This window comes from Epinephelus fuscoguttatus, linkage group LG24 (genome assembly GCF_011397635.1).
Source record: "Epinephelus fuscoguttatus linkage group LG24, E.fuscoguttatus.final_Chr_v1".
Taxonomy (NCBI): Eukaryota; Metazoa; Chordata; class Actinopteri; order Perciformes; family Serranidae; genus Epinephelus; species Epinephelus fuscoguttatus.
In genome coordinates, this window is record NC_064775.1 from 3,240,084 (window position 1) to 3,258,382 (window position 18,299).

The 18,299-nt window shown below is 41.3% G+C and overlaps 1 protein-coding gene across 1 annotated transcript in view; it reads left to right on the forward strand.

The window, feature by feature from the left end:
- Positions 1–1,390: 1,390 nt before the first annotated feature.
- Positions 1,391–18,299, forward strand: part of aox6 (aldehyde oxidase 6) — a 28,286-nt gene continuing 11,377 nt past the window's right edge. The window contains exons 1-21 of the mRNA XM_049570166.1: positions 1,391–1,540; positions 4,245–4,302; positions 4,424–4,520; positions 6,120–6,228; positions 7,741–7,867; positions 8,135–8,196; positions 9,734–9,811; positions 10,010–10,090; positions 10,318–10,462; positions 11,674–11,766; positions 11,980–12,131; positions 12,265–12,358; positions 12,506–12,615; positions 13,126–13,310; positions 14,944–15,106; positions 15,205–15,288; positions 15,409–15,578; positions 15,660–15,786; positions 16,252–16,374; positions 17,262–17,358; positions 17,511–17,635. Of these exons, the coding sequence (XP_049426123.1) occupies positions 1,487–1,540; positions 4,245–4,302; positions 4,424–4,520; positions 6,120–6,228; positions 7,741–7,867; positions 8,135–8,196; positions 9,734–9,811; positions 10,010–10,090; positions 10,318–10,462; positions 11,674–11,766; positions 11,980–12,131; positions 12,265–12,358; positions 12,506–12,615; positions 13,126–13,310; positions 14,944–15,106; positions 15,205–15,288; positions 15,409–15,578; positions 15,660–15,786; positions 16,252–16,374; positions 17,262–17,358; positions 17,511–17,635 (2,334 nt within the window). The 5' untranslated portion in view covers positions 1,391–1,486. The remainder of the gene's footprint in view (positions 1,541–4,244; positions 4,303–4,423; positions 4,521–6,119; positions 6,229–7,740; positions 7,868–8,134; positions 8,197–9,733; positions 9,812–10,009; positions 10,091–10,317; positions 10,463–11,673; positions 11,767–11,979; positions 12,132–12,264; positions 12,359–12,505; positions 12,616–13,125; positions 13,311–14,943; positions 15,107–15,204; positions 15,289–15,408; positions 15,579–15,659; positions 15,787–16,251; positions 16,375–17,261; positions 17,359–17,510; positions 17,636–18,299) is intronic.

An 18,299-nucleotide genomic window follows, 5' to 3' on the forward strand; every position in this document is an offset into this window, starting at 1 on the left:
AGACAGGTCTGAACCTGAGCAGAGTTCAGGTTAATGATTATAAAACACAACCTGCTGCAGACACACACACATTTCTGTAGAACTGCTTCCTGTTTTCATCTTTAGACATTAAGAACAAAGTTAATTACCACAAAGAGCAGTACTCAGGGCGGGACAGACAGAAGACAACCTCATGTCAAAGTAAGTTACAGGTCAGATAAGGTAAGAGGTGGGCGGTCTGTAGTCCACGCATCAAGCCAGAGAGCTGCAGCAGTGTGGGACAGGAAATGAACTCATATTACAGCTAAAATAAAAGCATGTTTCCATGAACGTATTAAGAGACACAGAGAAAGAAAGAAGACACCAGAGAAGTGACTGAAAAGCTCACACTGTAGCGGGAAATAAATGAAAAATTTCTTTCTGTTATTTTTTTTAAAAGAAAATACGTCACAGTTTGTGATTTGAAAAACCAATGATAATTTCTGTTTTTACATTTTCTGGCATCATTCATTTTTTTCCTCTACAGAATAAATGTTTGATGAAATATCACTATTTTATGTTCAGTTGTTTGGATTTTATTTTATTTTTTCCCCCAACTGATGCATCACGCATGACGTGTCCAGGGACCGTTGAAAATTAACGATAATTTCTGTTTTTACATTTATTGTATGTATAATGTATTTTTTATTTATTTATTTTTCTTTTTTTAAGAAAAAGAACGTTGATTTTGTCTTTTTTTCTTATGGAAGCGTACATGATGTGTTCAAGGACCATTGAAGATTTCAATATCCAACTTTTTTTTAAAGAAAACATTGCTTCCAACGCATGTTACAATTTTGATGAAATATAAATATTTTATGCTCAGATTTTATTATTATTATTATTATTATTATTATTACAGAAGCGCCTCACATGATGTGTCCAAAGACTGTGGGAAATTAGAAAAACTATGATTTTTTTTTTTTACATTTTCTGGCATAAGTTTGGCTGTTTATTCATTTATTTATTTAAAGAAAACATGGCTTAAATACCACTTTTTTATGCTCAGATATTATTATGTCTTTTTTATTTTTTTGCACTTAATGTGTCTAATTTAAAAATAAACAATAAAGTCTGATTTTAGTTTTTTTTTTAAAACAAAACATGCTAAAACTGGCATTAAAATAAATACAAAATACAGCCATATAAAGCTGTATGCGCCTCCCCTGAGCCAAAATTATTAAAAATTATCTTTACATGCCTCACTGTTATTGCACCACCCCCTTTCCTCTCAGAAATAACGAGCAGTCCCTAAAGTATCTACAGTGGTATATGAATACAAAAGCGAAAACTTTAACATTGCTCCTTTAAATGCTTGAGTCAATGACTGTAGTCTGAATCCGACATGTTTTTAAGCCTTCACTGGTTTTATTTTGAAAGTGCTGGCAGGCGGAAGTCCTCCCTGTGATCCAGGCTGACTCGGTCCTGTGTTGATGCCTGAACTGAAGTCGTCTCCTGCACTGGGAAGATGTCTGCAGAGAAAGGAGGAAATACTTTGTGCTTCTTTGTCAACGGGAAAAAGGTACGTCATGCATTTAGTTTATAAACAGTGTGTGGTGCTGGAGCTGCTTTCAGCTGTGAGACAGGAGTTTGTGTTTATTTGTTTATTTTCCTCGCTTTCCTCGAAATGTAATGCTGTTGTTTGTTTTGTTAAAATCTATAATCAAACTAAATCAAACTTAAAACCCTAGGAGGAACTGCAGTGTCATGTTTCATGGTTTTTATTGGTCCCAACACCCTCCTGCGTCACATATGAAAAATTCATGGATGTAGTGGAACATTATGAACTCAAGGTCAAAAGCAAAGTTTCAACATTTTAGTTATACAGTCTGGGTGAGCTGGTGTTAGTATTGGAGGGTCCACGTGCACCTACTCAACATATCTGCTGTTTCTTTACAACAAAACAAATTTAAGATGATACTGTGATGTGATGTGCACCTGTATCTGAGGTGCTGCTACCAAACAGCTTCTCCTATGGGTGCACCTAAACTGGGTATGAATTATTCTGTATGTATTCAGTATCTATGACGTCATCATTTGTTATACAAAAGGCCTTAAGTTAAGATTTTTCTTAAAGTCCTATTTAAGGTTTCCTCAGAATAAAATCTGTTGCACAAAACGCCCTTAGGTTTCCTTCAAATGCTCACTTAAGTATTTATGGATTTCTCCCTGTCTTGGTCTTATACTTAAGGAATCCCTTAGACCGTTGCACAAAAGGCCTTAAGTTAAGATTTTTCTTAAAGTCCTATATAAGGTTTCCTCAGAATAAAATCTGTTGCACAAAACACCCTTCAGTTTCCTTCAAATGCTCACTTAAGTATTTATGGATTTCTCCCTGTCTTGGTCTTATGCTTAAAGAATCCCTCAGACCGTTGCACAATACACTTCAAGTTAAGATTTTTCTTAAAGTCCTAGTTAAGGTTTCCTTAAGATGAAATAGGTTGCACAAAACACCTTCAGTCTTCACCTTGAGGTTTCCTTCAAATGCTCACTTAAGTATTTATGGTTTGCTCCCTGTCTTGGTCTAATATTTGAGGAATCCCTTAGACCATTGCGCAAAACACTTCAGCTTAAGATTTTTCCTGAAGTCCTATTAAAGGTTTCCTCAGAATAAACTCTGTTGCACAAAACACCCTTCAGTCTTCTCCTTCAGGTTTCCTCAAAATACTCACTTAAGTATTTATGGATTTCTCCCTGTCTTGGTCTTATACTTAAGGAATCCCTTAGACCGTTGCGCAAAACACTTCAAGTTAAGATTTTCCTTAAACTCCCATAGGTTTCCTCAGAATAAAATCTGTTGCACAAAACACCCTTTGATCTTCTCATTTAGGTTTCTTTCAAAGGCTCACTTAAGTATTTATGGTTTTCTCCCTGTCTTGGTCTTATACTTAAGGAATCCCTTAGACTGTTGCGCAAAACTCTTCAAGTTAAGATTTTTCTTAACATCCTATTTAAGGTTTCCTCAAAATAAAATCTGTTGCACAAAACACCCTTCAGTCTTCTCCTTAAGGTTTCTTTCAAAGGCTCACTTAAGTATTTATGGTTTTCTCCTTGTCTTGTTCTTACACTTAAGGAATTCCTTAGAGCATTGCACAAAAGGCCTCAAGTTAAGATTTTTTTTCTTAACGTCCTAGTTATGGTTTCGTTAAAATAAAATTGATTGCACAAAACAGCCTTCAGTCTTCTCCTTAAGGTTTCCTTCAAAGGCTCACTTAGGTATTTATGGTTTTCTCCTTGTCTTGGTCTTACACTTAAGGAATCCCATAGACTGTTGCACAAAAGACCTTAGCAACCAAAACAAGGTAAAAACAAAACTTAACTTAACTTAACTCATTAACTAAGGAAACTTTTTAAGGATTCTGTGCAACTGTGTAAGTCCCTCACCTGAGGAGAATTTAAGCCTTAGGTGTCATACTTAAGGTGTTTTGTGCAACCGGTCCCTGGATCTAGAATTATCAGAGAAAAAAACATTAGCACATGTTAGCAGGTCCCAGACGGTGTTGGAGAAACACTGATTTTTAACAGGAAGCTGTTTTATTCAGTGTTCCTACTGGTTTAAATTAAGCTGGTCTGTTTTGGCGAGGAAGAGACCTCTGTGGATAATTCAGCTCCTGGTAAAAACCTCCTGAACAATGAAAACTGAAGGAATTTTAACCAGGAGAAGTTTCAGCTGGTTGTAATATGCAATCCTCACCACTAGATGTCACTAAATCCCCCTAAATCGTGCACATGTCACCTTTTTAAGGAGTAGGTTCATCTTAAGGTTGGGACAGCAGGTCAGCAGTAAATGCCACATTATCTGAAAGCTGAGAACCTGAAGATTTATTGTGTATATATACTGTATATTGTCAGTGTACCAAGGAATGCCATCCCCGGAATACTCTCGGTCTGTAGTTTGTGTCTGTAACGTTTCACGAGGCTGTGATTATCCAAGAGGTCACGATAGGTCATTTTATACAGCGAGGTCATGTTTCAAAAAAATATCTCACTACAGTAAAAGGCTACTGTGGGGGCTAATATCATTACACATGAGTAGAACAACTGGGCTCATTGGATCCACGGGAGTCTAACTTCCTGCTTGTTCCCGAGCTGAGGTCATATTTGAATATTTTGGATCTGATGTGTTTGGAAAACGCCGGGCAAGTGGGGCAAGAAAGAAATGTTATCATGGGTCCTGGAAAAGTCTTTGAAAAGGTGGTGAAATGTTTCTCCTTCTGTTGGAACAGGTCACAGAGAACCATGCAGACCCTGAAACCATGCTGCTGCCCTTCCTCAGAGAGAAACATATCCTTAAGATCAACTTCAACAATCCACTGTCATAAATATGATTGAATTGTATGATGCTGTGAGCGCCACCTACAGGTTTAACAGCTCAGACTGGCTTCTTCCTTGACTTTGACTTCAGTGAGGTTAACTGGAACCAAGTATGGCTGCGGCGGTGGAGGCTGCGGGGCGTGCACGGTCATGTTGTCGCGCTACCAACCTGCCACCAAAACCATCATGTATCCTTTATGGTACAGGTGGTAATCACCTGGTTTGTTTGCCTTGGAGAGGAAGAGGTAAAAACCTCCTGAACAATGAAAGCTGAAATAATTCTAACCAGGAGGAGCTTCAGCTGGTTGCACTCTGCAGCCCTCACCACTAGACACCACTCAGTCTCCCTAATCTCAGACAGGAAATTCCTAAGGTTTCCTCCGTGACGGATGCACAGCTGATTGGCCACACAAATGTCCAAGTCTGCGAAACATTCACTACTATCAGTGTTTATTATTGTGTTTAGTGTTTAACTGGGTGCAACATAGACCGGAAAGTACATTTATTCAGCCGTGAACATGGTTGGTCTGAATGTGAGCTGGGTATCTGCCAGAGTGGTTTGGACATCGACAGATGAGAGTTGACAGGGGTTCTGTTGTGGCGGATTTCAAACCAGTATAACATCTATTTCACTCCTTCAGCACCTCCTGCAGCAGAGGAGGAATTATAAGGATTATAAATTCAAATATACAAGCAAAGTTAAAATAATATGAGTCCCATTGGTTGTTGTAGTAGTTACAGTACTAGTAGTAGGATGACAGGATCTACACTCAAAGCCAGGTAGTAGTAGTTGTTAGCCAAAATGACCTGGGCCAGCACCTGCCCAAACTTGGCATCCTGGAAGAAATACATTGGGCCATGCCCGGTGGCCCAAATCAGCTGAAACCCAGCACTAATGATGCCCCAGAACCGAGCCAGATAAACTTACCTGATTTCGACTGCTGACACTGCCATTGAAAATGACCTGGCCCACATATGGCCCAAATTTGGCATGCTTAAGAAAATGAGTCGGGCCGCATCTGGTTGCCCGACTCAGCTGAGACTCAGCATGAATTACGCCCCAGAATCAGACCAAATAGAATGGCTGGATTTTGCCTGCCGACACTGCCATCACTGGGTTGTCATTAAAATGACTTGGCCCAGCATTGGCCCAAACTTTGCATGCAGGAGAAATGAGTCTGGCTGCATCCGATTGCCAGACTCGGCGGAGAGTTTGCGAGGCATTGGCCCAAATCTGACACGCTGGAAGAAATGAGTCTGGCCACATCTGGTTTCCCGAGTTGGCATGAAGGACGCCTCAGAATCAGACCAAATAAACGGCACTGATTCCGGCTGCTGACACTGCCATCACTGGGCTGTTATCAAAAATAACCTGGTCCAGCATAGTCCCAAATTGGCTCTCCAGAAGACATAAGTCTAGCTGTGTCCAGTTGCTCAGCTCGTCCAAGACTTGGCATGAATGACGCTCCAGAATCAAGGAAGATAAACTGACCCAATTCCAGCTGCAGACGCTGCCATCACTGGGCCATTGCCAAAAATGACCTTGCACAGCATCGGTCCAAACTGCCGTGAATGCCAGAAGAAATATGTCAGGCCGTGTCTGGTTGCCTTACTCTGAACAAATGACCCGATTCCACCCGCCGACACTGCTGTCACTGGGTAGAGGTAATGTCAGTAGTGATGAAGTTTGTACCAATAGTTTGGAAGCTATCACAACATTGCCAGTTGCATCAACAGTAACAGTAAAAGAAATCCATCAGCACACCTTCCTTTCATCATACCATCAGACATCACTCAGCCAACGCCTGCCTCCTGCCAATCTGCCAGCTTCACGGAGCCGCCGTCACCACGGTGGAGGGCATCGGCAGCACCAAGACCAGGATCCACCCTGTGCAGGTCAGTGCTGGGTCACCTTAATACTCGTGAGCGCCTCATGGGCGTCTCAATTGTTTGAAACAAGAAGCTTTTTGCAGCCAGAAGCCTGTTTTCACGAAATCCAGATAATTGTTGGTTTACTATGCAATCACGGTAAGAAAATGTTAATGTTGTAATTTTATAAATTCATTCTCTTGGATTTCGACTTTATTCTCACAGATTTACAACTTTATTCTCGTAAATTTTAGACTTTATTTTCTTGCATTTACGAATTTTTTCTCATAGATTTAAAACTTTTAATATCTTGGATTTATGACTTCATTCTCTTGGATTTCAAATGTATTCTTGTAGATTTAAGACTTGTGTCTCTTGGATTTACGACTTACTTGTGGAATAACAGCTATATTCTCTTCGATTTTGACTTTATTCTCGTAGATTTCCGACTTTATTCTCGTAAATTTAAGATTTTTTTCTCATAAATGTGCGACTTTACCCTCTTGGATTAACAACTTTATTCCCGTTATTTTAAAAATGTGTTCTCTTGGATTTTGACTTAATTCTTGTAGATTTACGAATTCTCGTAAATTTAAGATTTTTTCTCGTAGATGTGTGACTTTATTCTCTTGGATTCATGACTTAGATTTAAGAATTTATTCTCGTAGATTTTAGACTTAATTTTCCTGGATTTACAACTTCATTCTCTTGGATTTCGTCTTTATTCTTGTAGATTTAAGACTTGTTTCTCTTGGATTTATGATTTACTTGTAGAATAACAGCTATATTCTCTTGGACTTTGACTTTATTCTCGTAGATTTATGACTTTACCCTCTTGGATTTACAACTTTCTTCTTGTTATTTTAAAAATGTGTTTTCTTGGATTTTGACTTTATTCTTGTAGATTTACAACTTTATTCTCGTAAATTTAAGACTTTATTCTCTTGGATTCATAACTTAGAATTAAGAATTTATTCTCGTAGATTTTAGACTATATTTTCTTGGATTTACGACTTCATTCTCTTGGATTTTAACTTTATTTTTGTACATTTATGACTTTATTCTCGAAGTCTTTTTTTCTTTTTTTTTTTGTCTTTAACATGGCCCAAACCTTCCTCCGTAGGATTCAAATTAATGCAAGGAAATTTGCTTTTCAGGAGTTCAAGTTTAGTTACCTTCTCTGATATATACAGGCCCTGTTTGCGTGAATCTATTGTTCCCTGTGACAGTAAGACATATGACTGGTCACAACATTGCCAACCTGAGGACGTCCCCTGAGACCTGAGTTTTCCAGGGTGTTGACTGATCAGTCAGTTGCCACCCATTTAGTCAGCCTCAAGTGGCCATTCAAGGAACTGCAGTTGTTTGGTGTCAGTTTGCACACTTGGTGCCTCCATTCCCCAAAGTTTAAGAACAATTTTGAATTCCCTCAGATGCACAGCTCCAACACAACTTCCTGTTTAATGCAAGAACGCAGCTTGCCAAAGAAGAAATTAAAGCCATAAATCAGGCCCTAAACTGTGGATGTTGTGTTCATAGGAGCGGATAGCGAAGGCTCATGGCTCCCAGTGTGGCTTCTGCACTCCAGGGATGGTGATGTCCATGTACTCTCTGCTGAGGAACAAGCCTCAGCCCACCATGGAGGACATCACACAAGCTCTAGCTGGTTTGTTTGCTTGTTTTTTATGAAATCTATTACGTCATCTACTATAAAGTCTAGAACTATGTAACAACGAGAAGTAATAAATGTTTATGGCATGAAACAAATTGCAGTCTTGCTTTTTTGTGTTTTAGTGTGCATATAACAAATTCTTTCTAGTCTTATTCTGGTTATAGTCCAGTTATTTAAATGCATGTGGACACACTGAGTGATTATTAACTAAGTCTTGCACATTGTCCTTACATGCCCTCGTTGTGTGTTGTGGCTTCTCAGGTAATCTGTGTCGCTGCACTGGATATCGTCCAATCGTCGATGGCTGCAGGACCTTCTGTCAGGTACAAAGCTCACCTCTACAACCAAGGAAAGTTACACAGTTAAAAACATAAAAATCAGTGATCTGATTTGCTTATGACCTACTGTACCTTAACCTGTTTGTAGAGCTGGGTATTGTCACGAGGCATGAGTCAAGTTCAAGTTTGTTGACAGTCAGTAAAAGGTACATTTTGTGCATGCACATGCAATGAAATGTATCTCCCCTGGTCCTCCCAGCCCTTAAATGTACAATGCGTAATTTTCTGCCATTAGGGGTCTTTAAATCAGAACAATAAATGGAGCAGTGACATCACTGCGGTCAGTTTTTCCCTGTTAGAATTCCTTTAGTGTTCATTATTCAGGTTTATAGCATGAGCCGAATTACCCGCAGAGGTCTCCTCCTCTTGAAAACAAACAGGCCTATTTAGTCAAACTGATAAAAACACTGAGTAATGCAGTTTCATGTTAAAAATCAGTGATTTTCTGATGCTGTTTGGCATGGCAGGGGCTGGAGCAAAGCTGCCACTAACGTTGCTCAGGTTATTTCTCTGCTAACTTAAGATCCAGACGTTCAGGAGGTTTTTGCCTGGAGCCGATTTACCCCCAGAGGTCTCCTCCTCGTCAAAACAAACAGATCTGTTGAGTCAAACTGGTAAAAACATTGAGTAATGCAGTTTCATGTTAAAAATCAGCGTTTTTCCAATGCTGTTCAGCTTGGCAGGGCCTGGAGCCAATTTGCCGTTAATGTTTGCTCAGCTCATTTCTCTGAAAACGAAAGATCCAGACATTTAGGAGGTGTTTGCCAGGAGCCAAATTACCCCCAGAGGTCTCCTCCTCTCCAAAACAAACAGACCTGTTGATTCAAACTGGTAAAAACACTGAGTAAAGCAGTTTCATGTTAAAAATCAGTGTTTTTCCGATGTTGTTTGGCATCACAGGCGCTAACGTTGCTCAGCTTATTTCTCTGATAACTTAAGATCCAGACATCTGATGACTAAAATCCTTGGGTGTAAAAGTTACATATTAAATCTTTACAATTAAATAAGAATAAATAAAAGACAACAATAAGAAATCCCACAACATTCCAACACTGTAATTTAAAGTGCTTATTGTTCAGTAATCTAACAGGAGTCACAACTGTCTTTGAGGCAGCTTGTTCAAGCTCTGGTCCTCTTTAGGTTTACCTGAGGGAAGGAGAACATATCATGTGCTGGGTGGCTGGTGTCCACAAACAAAAAGACATTCGAGGATAAATGTACTTATTTCATGTAGGCAAAATAAACAGACACAATGATTCAAACCGGTAAAAACACTGAATAAAGCAGTTAGCATTCGGGTTATTTTTAGGTGATAATGCACAAAAGAAAACATACTTATTATATGATATTTCATTTCTGCCAATATATCCCTCTATATCCTACACACTGGAGTTTTAAGGAGAGGTTGTTGTCTTGACACCACAGATCTCTCTCCTCCTCCCTGTTCCTCATTGAGTTTCAGATCTGATGGCAAAACAGAGAACACCATAACAAACATGTTAATGTTATTTAATCCCAACAGGAAGCCAACTGCTGCCAAGCCAATGGATCTGCAGACTGTTGCCTCAACACACAGGAAATCACTGAGGAACCAGAGCATGTGAGTTCAGTTCATTTTCTTTTTAGTCGTTCTTGTGTTACTTTTTTCTTCCGTGTTGTGTGTCAGACATTTTGAGGTTTAGCTGGGTGAGATTTCATCTTTTATTTCACTTCACACACCATTCCTAATGTCACGCCATGGTGTATTTCATTTCTGTGCTTGTTTTCCACCTCTTCATGCTCCCGTAATGTGCCCCAGGGAAAGCCACAGTTGTTTGACAAGGAAGATTTTCTGCCACTGGACCCGACACAGGAGCTCATCTTCCCCCCTGAACTCATTGTAAGTCCCAAGATGTTGTTACATGCAGCAAGACGTTCCTGCACACTGTGTTAACTCACATACGTTTTTCTTTTTACATTTTTCATTGCTTATAACATATTATGCAAAAAAAAAAACCTGTGCTATATTTTGATCATACTCCTCTCGAGGCTAAAACCGATGAATTCTTGATGCTACAAAGTACTTTTAATTGTAATTGCATTATTAAAATGGCACTTCCTCCACAGCTGATGGCAGAAACAGCGAACCCACAAACGCTCACCTTTCATGGGGAGAGGATGAACTGGGTGTCCCCGGCCTCACTGGAGGAGCTGGTCCAGCTCAAGACCAGGAACCCTAAAGCTCCGCTGGTCATGGGAAACACCAACATAGGTCAGCTGTAAAGTTCATTCGCCCAGTTTCTGCTGCTCTTTTCATAAAACTGAAACATTGATTAGAGGTGGGAATTGCCAGAGGACTCACGATACGATATTATCACAATGTTGCGATATTATAGTATTGCGACATAATATATTGCAATTTATTACCTTTTTTCCAACTGAAAATTATTTCCAAAAGACCAAAAGTTGTATTAAAATGTGTATTTGCAAAAATTAAGGATAATTAAAGGTTGATACTTTGCATCTGTGTGTCGATACAATATCGCCACGCAAAATATCGCAATACACTTGCACATGAACATGCACTTCCTTGTGTTGGACACTAGAGGCATCATCTGTATATTGATGGATCTACAGACATCAGCCACATACGTAAGTGGAAATGAGGCGTAAATCCCGTGTCCTCTGATGGTGTTTACCAGTGGCAGCATAAAAAGACTAAACAACAAAGGTCCAAGAATTGAACCCTGGGGAACCCCAGATTTTATAAATGCCCTGTAAATGTCTTTATATACTGGATCTTGTGTGGCATTGAGGTAGTAGCCCCTTTCACACTGCCAGATTTTCTGCGAATGTTGGGCCATTTTGCCAGCAAGCTGCGAGCGTTTAGACACACAGAGCCGGATTGGCGAGTTGATCCGAGGTGCCCAATTTTCCTCCTCGTAGGGTAGACATATTGGAGGAATCCTTTTAGTTTAAACAGACTGAGGCGACCTTCTGCAACAGGAGGAGCTGTTGAAGACTTGTGGGAGGAGCTGTTGATGACGCCCCATGTGTGAGCCACTGGCGGTGGATAAACAGGAAACTGCTGATAGCAGGAATTAGCGAGCAGCTAGTAGCAAGAGGGAAACACAAACCTGACAGACACTGTAAAGATGAGCAACTGGGGAGACAAGGAATTGCGCGCCCTCCTTGTCCTCGCAAACGAAGAGGCCATTAACCGTCAGATGACGGGGACGGTGAAGAACGGGCCGACTTATGAGAGAATCGCTGACTGACAATTCCTATCTAAAAAGGGCTATTGATTGATGAACTTGTCCAACGTAAGGAGCAGTAAAGGAGGCAAAGAAGGGCTATGCACAAGCTTTTACTGGCGTTGTACCCTATATGATGTCACCTGACAAATAAATTGATTGACTGATATACTATTGCTTTAATTATCCCATTTTAATGATACTCAGGTCTTTCTGCTTTTTATTGAAGGTCCAGATATAAAGTTCAAAGGCATCCTGTATCCACTGATCATATCTCCAACCAGAGTCACGGAGCTGTTTGAGGTCACTCAGACACCACAGGGTGGGTAAACCCCCTCAGTAGTTTCCATTTTGATGTGATTTAATCCCACAGACAATCATTCTGCCTGCAAGTGCGAAAGATTTCTGCATTTGTCATCGACAGCCAGGGATTTTTAAACTCCTGTGCAACTTTTTAATATCTGTGACACGTACGAAAAGAAAGTACAACACCAAACGTGTAGCTTTGTTGGTTAACATACTGGCTTGTCTGCAGGTGTTTGGGTAGGAGCGGGCTGCACTCTTACAGAGGTTCGGTCTCATTTGGAGAACCTGGTTCCTCAGGTTACGGAAGAGAAGACTGAACTGTTCAGAGCTCTGATCCAACAGCTGGGGAACGTGGGAAGCCAGCAGATCCGTAACGTTGCTGTAAGCAGACTCCTTTCCAACTCTCCTACAGATGTTTGACTTAAGTTGTTTGAAATATTAGTCCATGGATTTACAAGAATCCAGATGAAATCCTACAGGAAGATTATGTTTATTCTTGCTTTTGCATGTTCAGTCTCTTGGGGGCAACATCATGAGTGCATACCCAAACTCAGACCTGAACCCTGTTTTGGCTGCTGGGAACTGCAAAGTGAACGTTGTTTCGAATGGTAAGTTGATTAGGATATTTTAAAATGTGGATTACAAACTCTGACATCTTATGGGGGTATCTCCGCTGTTGAAAATGTAGATTTATGTCAGACGTGTTTAGTCTTCCTCAGTTCTGATTAACAAACCATTCTGCCTGAATCCACCAGGAGGAAGACGAGAGGTTCCCCTGAATCAAGACTTCTTCGTGAGCTTTGGAAAAACCATCCTGAAGCCAGAGGAGATTGTTCTTTCTGTCTTCATTCCCTTCTCCAGAAAGGTACAAAGATTCTTTCTCAGATTGCTCCCCTTTACAATTTATTGTTGAGGTTTCAAGCCTTAATGCTGCTCAACAAATGTAAGCCCAATTGGCAAGATGGGGGCGCTTTGATTAAGGTGTAAAAATGCAGTTTTGAAAAAGGCCACCCCCCTCACACCATGAGTCCCATTGACTTGAAATTCGACACACAGTGTTCTCTACAAAACAATTCAAGAACCATTGACGTCCGCCTGGCTAAAGCTCATAAAGCATAGGTCTGATTGTGACTAAATTTTCTGTGAATCATAATTGGACCAAGCTTATTAAAAGTTATCGAAAGCTTCTTGATATCTCATTGCATCTTAAAGATACTGCAAACAAGTGCATTGTCCTGGCTCCAATTTTGGCCATAAATCATCCGCAGTTTGTCCGAACGTCACCAAAGTAGGCATTCTGTCCTGTTTAGACCAGTTGATAAAATGGTGAAACATTTACTGTAATTACTTGATGACTACGCTGTCTGCTCTGCAGGGAGAGTTTGTTCGAGCTTTCCGCCAGGCTCCGAGGAAGGAGAGCTCCTTCTCCACAGTGACGACGGGGATGAGAGTGTTTTTCTCAGAGGGGTCCAGAGTGGTTCGGGACGTCAGTATTTACTATGGGGGAATGGGGCCGACCACCGTTAGTGCCACCAAAACCTGCGCAGCTATCACCACAAGGTCAGTTTAGTCTCATCAGTGTTTTAGTTTTGCTGTCCTTTAGATTAGAAGTGGATCAGCAGTATTTTCTTTCACGTAACTTTCTTTAGTTCCTTTATTCCATCTTTAATTTTTCATTCCTTGCTATTCATTTGCTCTCTGCTTCTTGTCTTTTATAATTTCCTAGCTACTGCCTTATTCCGTCTTTATGTTTTCTTTGTGTCCATGTCCGTCCTTTTGTCCTATAAACTTTCCTTTCCTCTCCACCTTCCTTCCTTCTCTCATTCCTTCCTGCCTTCCTTTTTATACTTCCACGCATTGACAGCTGAGGCCGGCAGCATAATGTTTCCGGGTTGTCCGTCTGTCCATCTCATTCTCGTCAACATGATAACTTAAGAATGCCTTGATGGAATTTCCTCACATTTGGTATAAATAGCCACTTGGACTCAACAATGAACTGATTACATTTTAGTGGTCAATGACACTGTGACCTTGCATCCTTCTTATTCTCGTGAACGCAGTAGCTCAAGAACACCTGTAGAAAATTTCTTCAAATTAGGCACAAACGTTCACGTGGAAACTGATTTTGGCGGTCAGTGGTCAAAGTCACTGTGACCCCATTCATCTTATTCTTGTGGATGCGATATCTTAAGAAGGCCGTGAAGGAATTTTCCTCAAATTAGCACAAAAGTTTACTTGGAGTCAAAAATGTACTAACTAGAAGTTGGTTGTCGAAGGTCAAGGTCAGTGATACCTCACAAAACATGTTTTGGCCTTAACTCAAGACATCATTCTCTGGAATATAACATGTCAAGAGCGGCTGAAGGGAATTTCCACCTGGACTCAACGATGAACTGATTACATTTTGGTTGTCAAAGGTCACTGTAACCATCTGTCTGTCTCATTCTCCAGAACCTAATATCTCATGAACACCTTGAGGGAAGTTCCTCAGATTTGGCACAAATGTCCACTTGGACTCAAGGATGAACTGGTGAGAATTTGGTGGTCAGTGGTGAAGGTCACGCTGACCTTGTGTTCATCTTATTATTAGGAACGCAATATCTCAGGGACGCCTTAAGGTAATTATCTCAAATCTGGCACAAAAGCCTGCTTTGACGCAACAATTAACTGATTAGATTTTGGTGGTCAAAGGTCAAGGTCACTGTGACCTCACAAAGCATGTTTTTGGCCATAACTTAGGAATTCTTGTGCTGATTTTGACAAAATATCACACAAATGTCTAACTGGATAGAATAACGAACTGTTGATGTTTTATTTCCAAAAGGTCAAAGGTCAGCTTGACTGTGACATCATAATGTTCTGCGTAAAACTTATTTCTGGCCATTACTCAATGTCAGCGTCGACATTTGGTCAGATACTATATTGGTGACACTCTCTTGAAACTGTGCTGATTTTATAGATCGTCTGTGACTGGTTTGTGGAGGCTTACAACCACAAGGCGGTAATTCTAGTTCCTTACCAACCTCTTCCATTCCTTCTTTTCCTCCTTCCTCTTTCTTTCTTTTCTGTTTCGTCCTTGTGTTTGTTCTGTGTTTCTTCTGTCCACTAGGTAAACTGAAACCAGAAAGCATCTTGATTTTCAGTATAGATAAAATAAAAGCAAACAGGCATTAGCAGCGAGTGTTTCCTTCAGGCCTTGGGATGATGAGACCCTCAGCCAGGCCTATGACGTCCTCCTGGATGAGTTGGTCCTCCCTCCCTCGGCTCCTGGAGGAAAGGTGGAGTTTCGCCGCTCTTTGACTCTCAGCTTCCTCTTCAAATTCTACCTGGAAGTCCTGCAGAAACTCAGGGAAATGGTAGGTGAAGGCACTGATTAAAAATAAAAAGACATTGCATTGTGTTATTTGCCTCAAACGTACATTTTTAGAGACTTACAAAGAGTTTCTGTGCATAGAACGTGATTACAGATGAGCTTCCTGAGAAGATGCCGGTCCATCCTTTACCCAGAGAGATTCAACCCAGCCTGCAGGAGTTCCAGGTCAGAAAATATCAAAGCATTTTCACAGTTTGATGAAACACCCGCTGCAAAAAAAAACTAGCAGTAAACAAGGTTTATTTGCAGGGAAATACCTGACTACCTCTTCTTCTTCTTCTCCAGCATGTGTCAAAGGACCAGAGTGACCAGGACCCAGTGGGGCGCCCCGTCATGCATCGCTCTGCCATCAGCCAGGCCACAGGTGAGGCCGTGTACTGTGATGACATCCCGAGAACGGATGGTGAGCTCTTCCTGGCTCTGGTCACCAGCTCTCGTGCACATGCTAAAATCACGTAAGGAGAAAGGAAGATGATCTCTGAGCCACTTTTTGTTTGACTACACAACCAGTGTTAAATATTTGTTTCATTTAACAGCGGGCTGGATGTGAGCGAGGCTCTGCAGGTTCCCGGTGTTGTCGATGTTATCAGGGCCAAAGATATTCCTGGGCAGAAAGTTCGGAAGATGTTTGGTTATGATGAGGAGCTATTTGCCGAAACCGAGGTAGAGTGTGAGTGCATGCACATCCCTTTTTTATGGTGTGTGTATGTATATGCAAAAGTTTGGGCACCCCTGGTCAGCCCAAAGCATCATCCATCCACCCTCGTGTTTAACAGTTGGACAGGTGTCCCTTCTTTCTCCGAGCATACCTTTGCTCATTGCATCCAAAAAGTTTTATTTTAACTTCATCAGTCTAGTTTCGATGTTCCTTTGCAAACTTCTGACGCTGAATTTTGTGGCACAGGAAAGGTTTTCTTCCGATGACTAGAACAGTGCACCACCACTCCAGAGACTGAGAAATCTTCCTGCAGGTCTTTTGCAGTCAAACGAGGGTTCTGATTTCCCTTTCTAACAGTATTATTTCTGTTGCTGTTCATTCCGACTTAGTTATGGTAAAGACCTTTGAATTTAAGGCTCTGGTGAAAGCTACGTCCCCGTCACCAGTGTCTATAACTGGTTCCTTTGTAGGTGTCCTGCGTCGGCCAGAGGATATGTGCGGTGGTCGCTGATACGAGGGTACACGCTAGACAGGGAGCAGCGGCTGTGAAGATCAGCTATGAGGACCTGCCTGACCCGGTTTTCACCCAAGAGGTCTGTGAAGTCCAGCTGTTACTGTCATTAAACTAATCCAGCACAAGATGCTGTTTTTCAGATACTTGCTCCAGATGTTAAAGGATAACTTCGGTATTTTTTAACTGGGACCCTATTTCCTTGTGTAAATTAGTCAAAGAGACTGATGTGAACAGGTCTGCATTCACAGTGTAGACAGGAGTGTTTGGATCCATTTGTAGCACAACGAGCCAAAACTTCAGTGTGTCCATGTCCGATGAAGATAGTTGATGAAGTGTAGGTCCTCATTTTGAAAGCACTGGTCGGAAATGCCACATTTTTCCACATACATACGGGCAGCAGTCAAATTCAAAAGCCTCATCCATAGTATTGAAATCCAGTGAATAATCTTCCTCACCTATGGTCATGTGCTCCAGGTAGTGACCGAAAGAATGAGATTGTGGATACAAGTGGCCGATATGAGTTTCCTTACAGGTAAGGTCAGAAGCTCGGACTAGAGCCGCTGCTTCTTCGTGACAAAAGGGGTCAGTTGAGGTGGTTCGGGCATCCTTCTGGGTGCCTCCTGTTGGAAGTGTTCCGGGCATGTCCCACTGGAGGGAGGCCTCGGGGCAGACTCAGAACACACTGGAGGGATTACATATCTCATCTGGCCTTTGAACGCCTCGGGCTCCCCCAGGAGGAGCTGGAAAGCGTTGCCGGGGAGAGGGATGTCTAGGGTGCTTTGCTTGGCCTGCTGCCCCCGTGACTTGTGTCTCTTTGACCAGTTTACACAGGGAAACAGGGTTCAGGTTGAAAAATGCCGAAGTTTTCCTTTAAGCGTGCTTGAAAGTTTGGAATTAACACTTTCTGCAAGTAAAATGTGCGCGACTTGACATTGCAGCTTCTTATTGTGTTTCTTTCTGTGACAGGAAGCCATTGAGAGGTCGTCTTTCTTTGAGCCTCAGAGGAGGATTGAGAGAGGAGATGTGACCAAAGCCTTTCAAACTGTTGATCAGGTTCATGAAGGTAAAGTCTGTTTAAGGAATGAGTGAAATTTGGTGACTTTTGTCTCAGACCTGAGACCTGAAAAAAATTGAGTACTATGACTGATCCCATGTATATAAAACAGAACCAGACTTTTTTCGTTCGTCCAATGGTTTTTGTAATCATTTCCTCAGGAGAGTTTCGGATGGGTGGCCAGGAGCATTTCTACATGGAGACCCAGAGCATGCTGGTTGTTCCTGTTGGTGAGGAGAAGGAGTTCAGAGCTTACGTCTCCACCCAGTGGCCGACGTTAACTCAGGTACACAGATACTTTCATAGTAAAGTTATTTCATACTTATTAGATTGATGTGGTCAAAGGTCACTGTGACCTTGCGTCCGTCTTATTCTTGTGAACGTGATATCTCAAGAACACCTCGAGGGATTTTTTTTTTCTTTTCAAATTTGGCACAAACGTCCACTTGGACTCAGTGACAAACTGATCAGATTTTGGCGGTTGAAGGTCACTGTGACCTTGCGTACGTGTCACTCTTATGAACATGATATCTCAAGAACACCTCAAGGGATTTTTTTTTTCTTTTCAAATTTGGCACAAACGTCCACTTGGACTCAGCACCAAACTTATTAGATTGATGTCGTCAAAGGTCACTGTGACCTTGCGTCCATCTTATTCTTGTGAATGTGATATCTCAAGAACACCTTGAGGGATTTTTTTTTCTTTTCAATTGTGCCACAAACGTCCACTTGGACTCAGCGACAAACTGATTATTTTTTGGTGGTCAGAAGTCACTGTGACCTTGTGTCCATCTCATTTTTGTGTACATGATATCTCAAGAACACTTTGAGGGAATTTCCTCAAATTTGGCACAAACGTCCACTTGGACTCAGCGCCAAACTTATTAGATTGATGTGGTCAAAGGTCACTGTGACCTTGTGTCCATCTCATTCTTGTGTACATGATATCT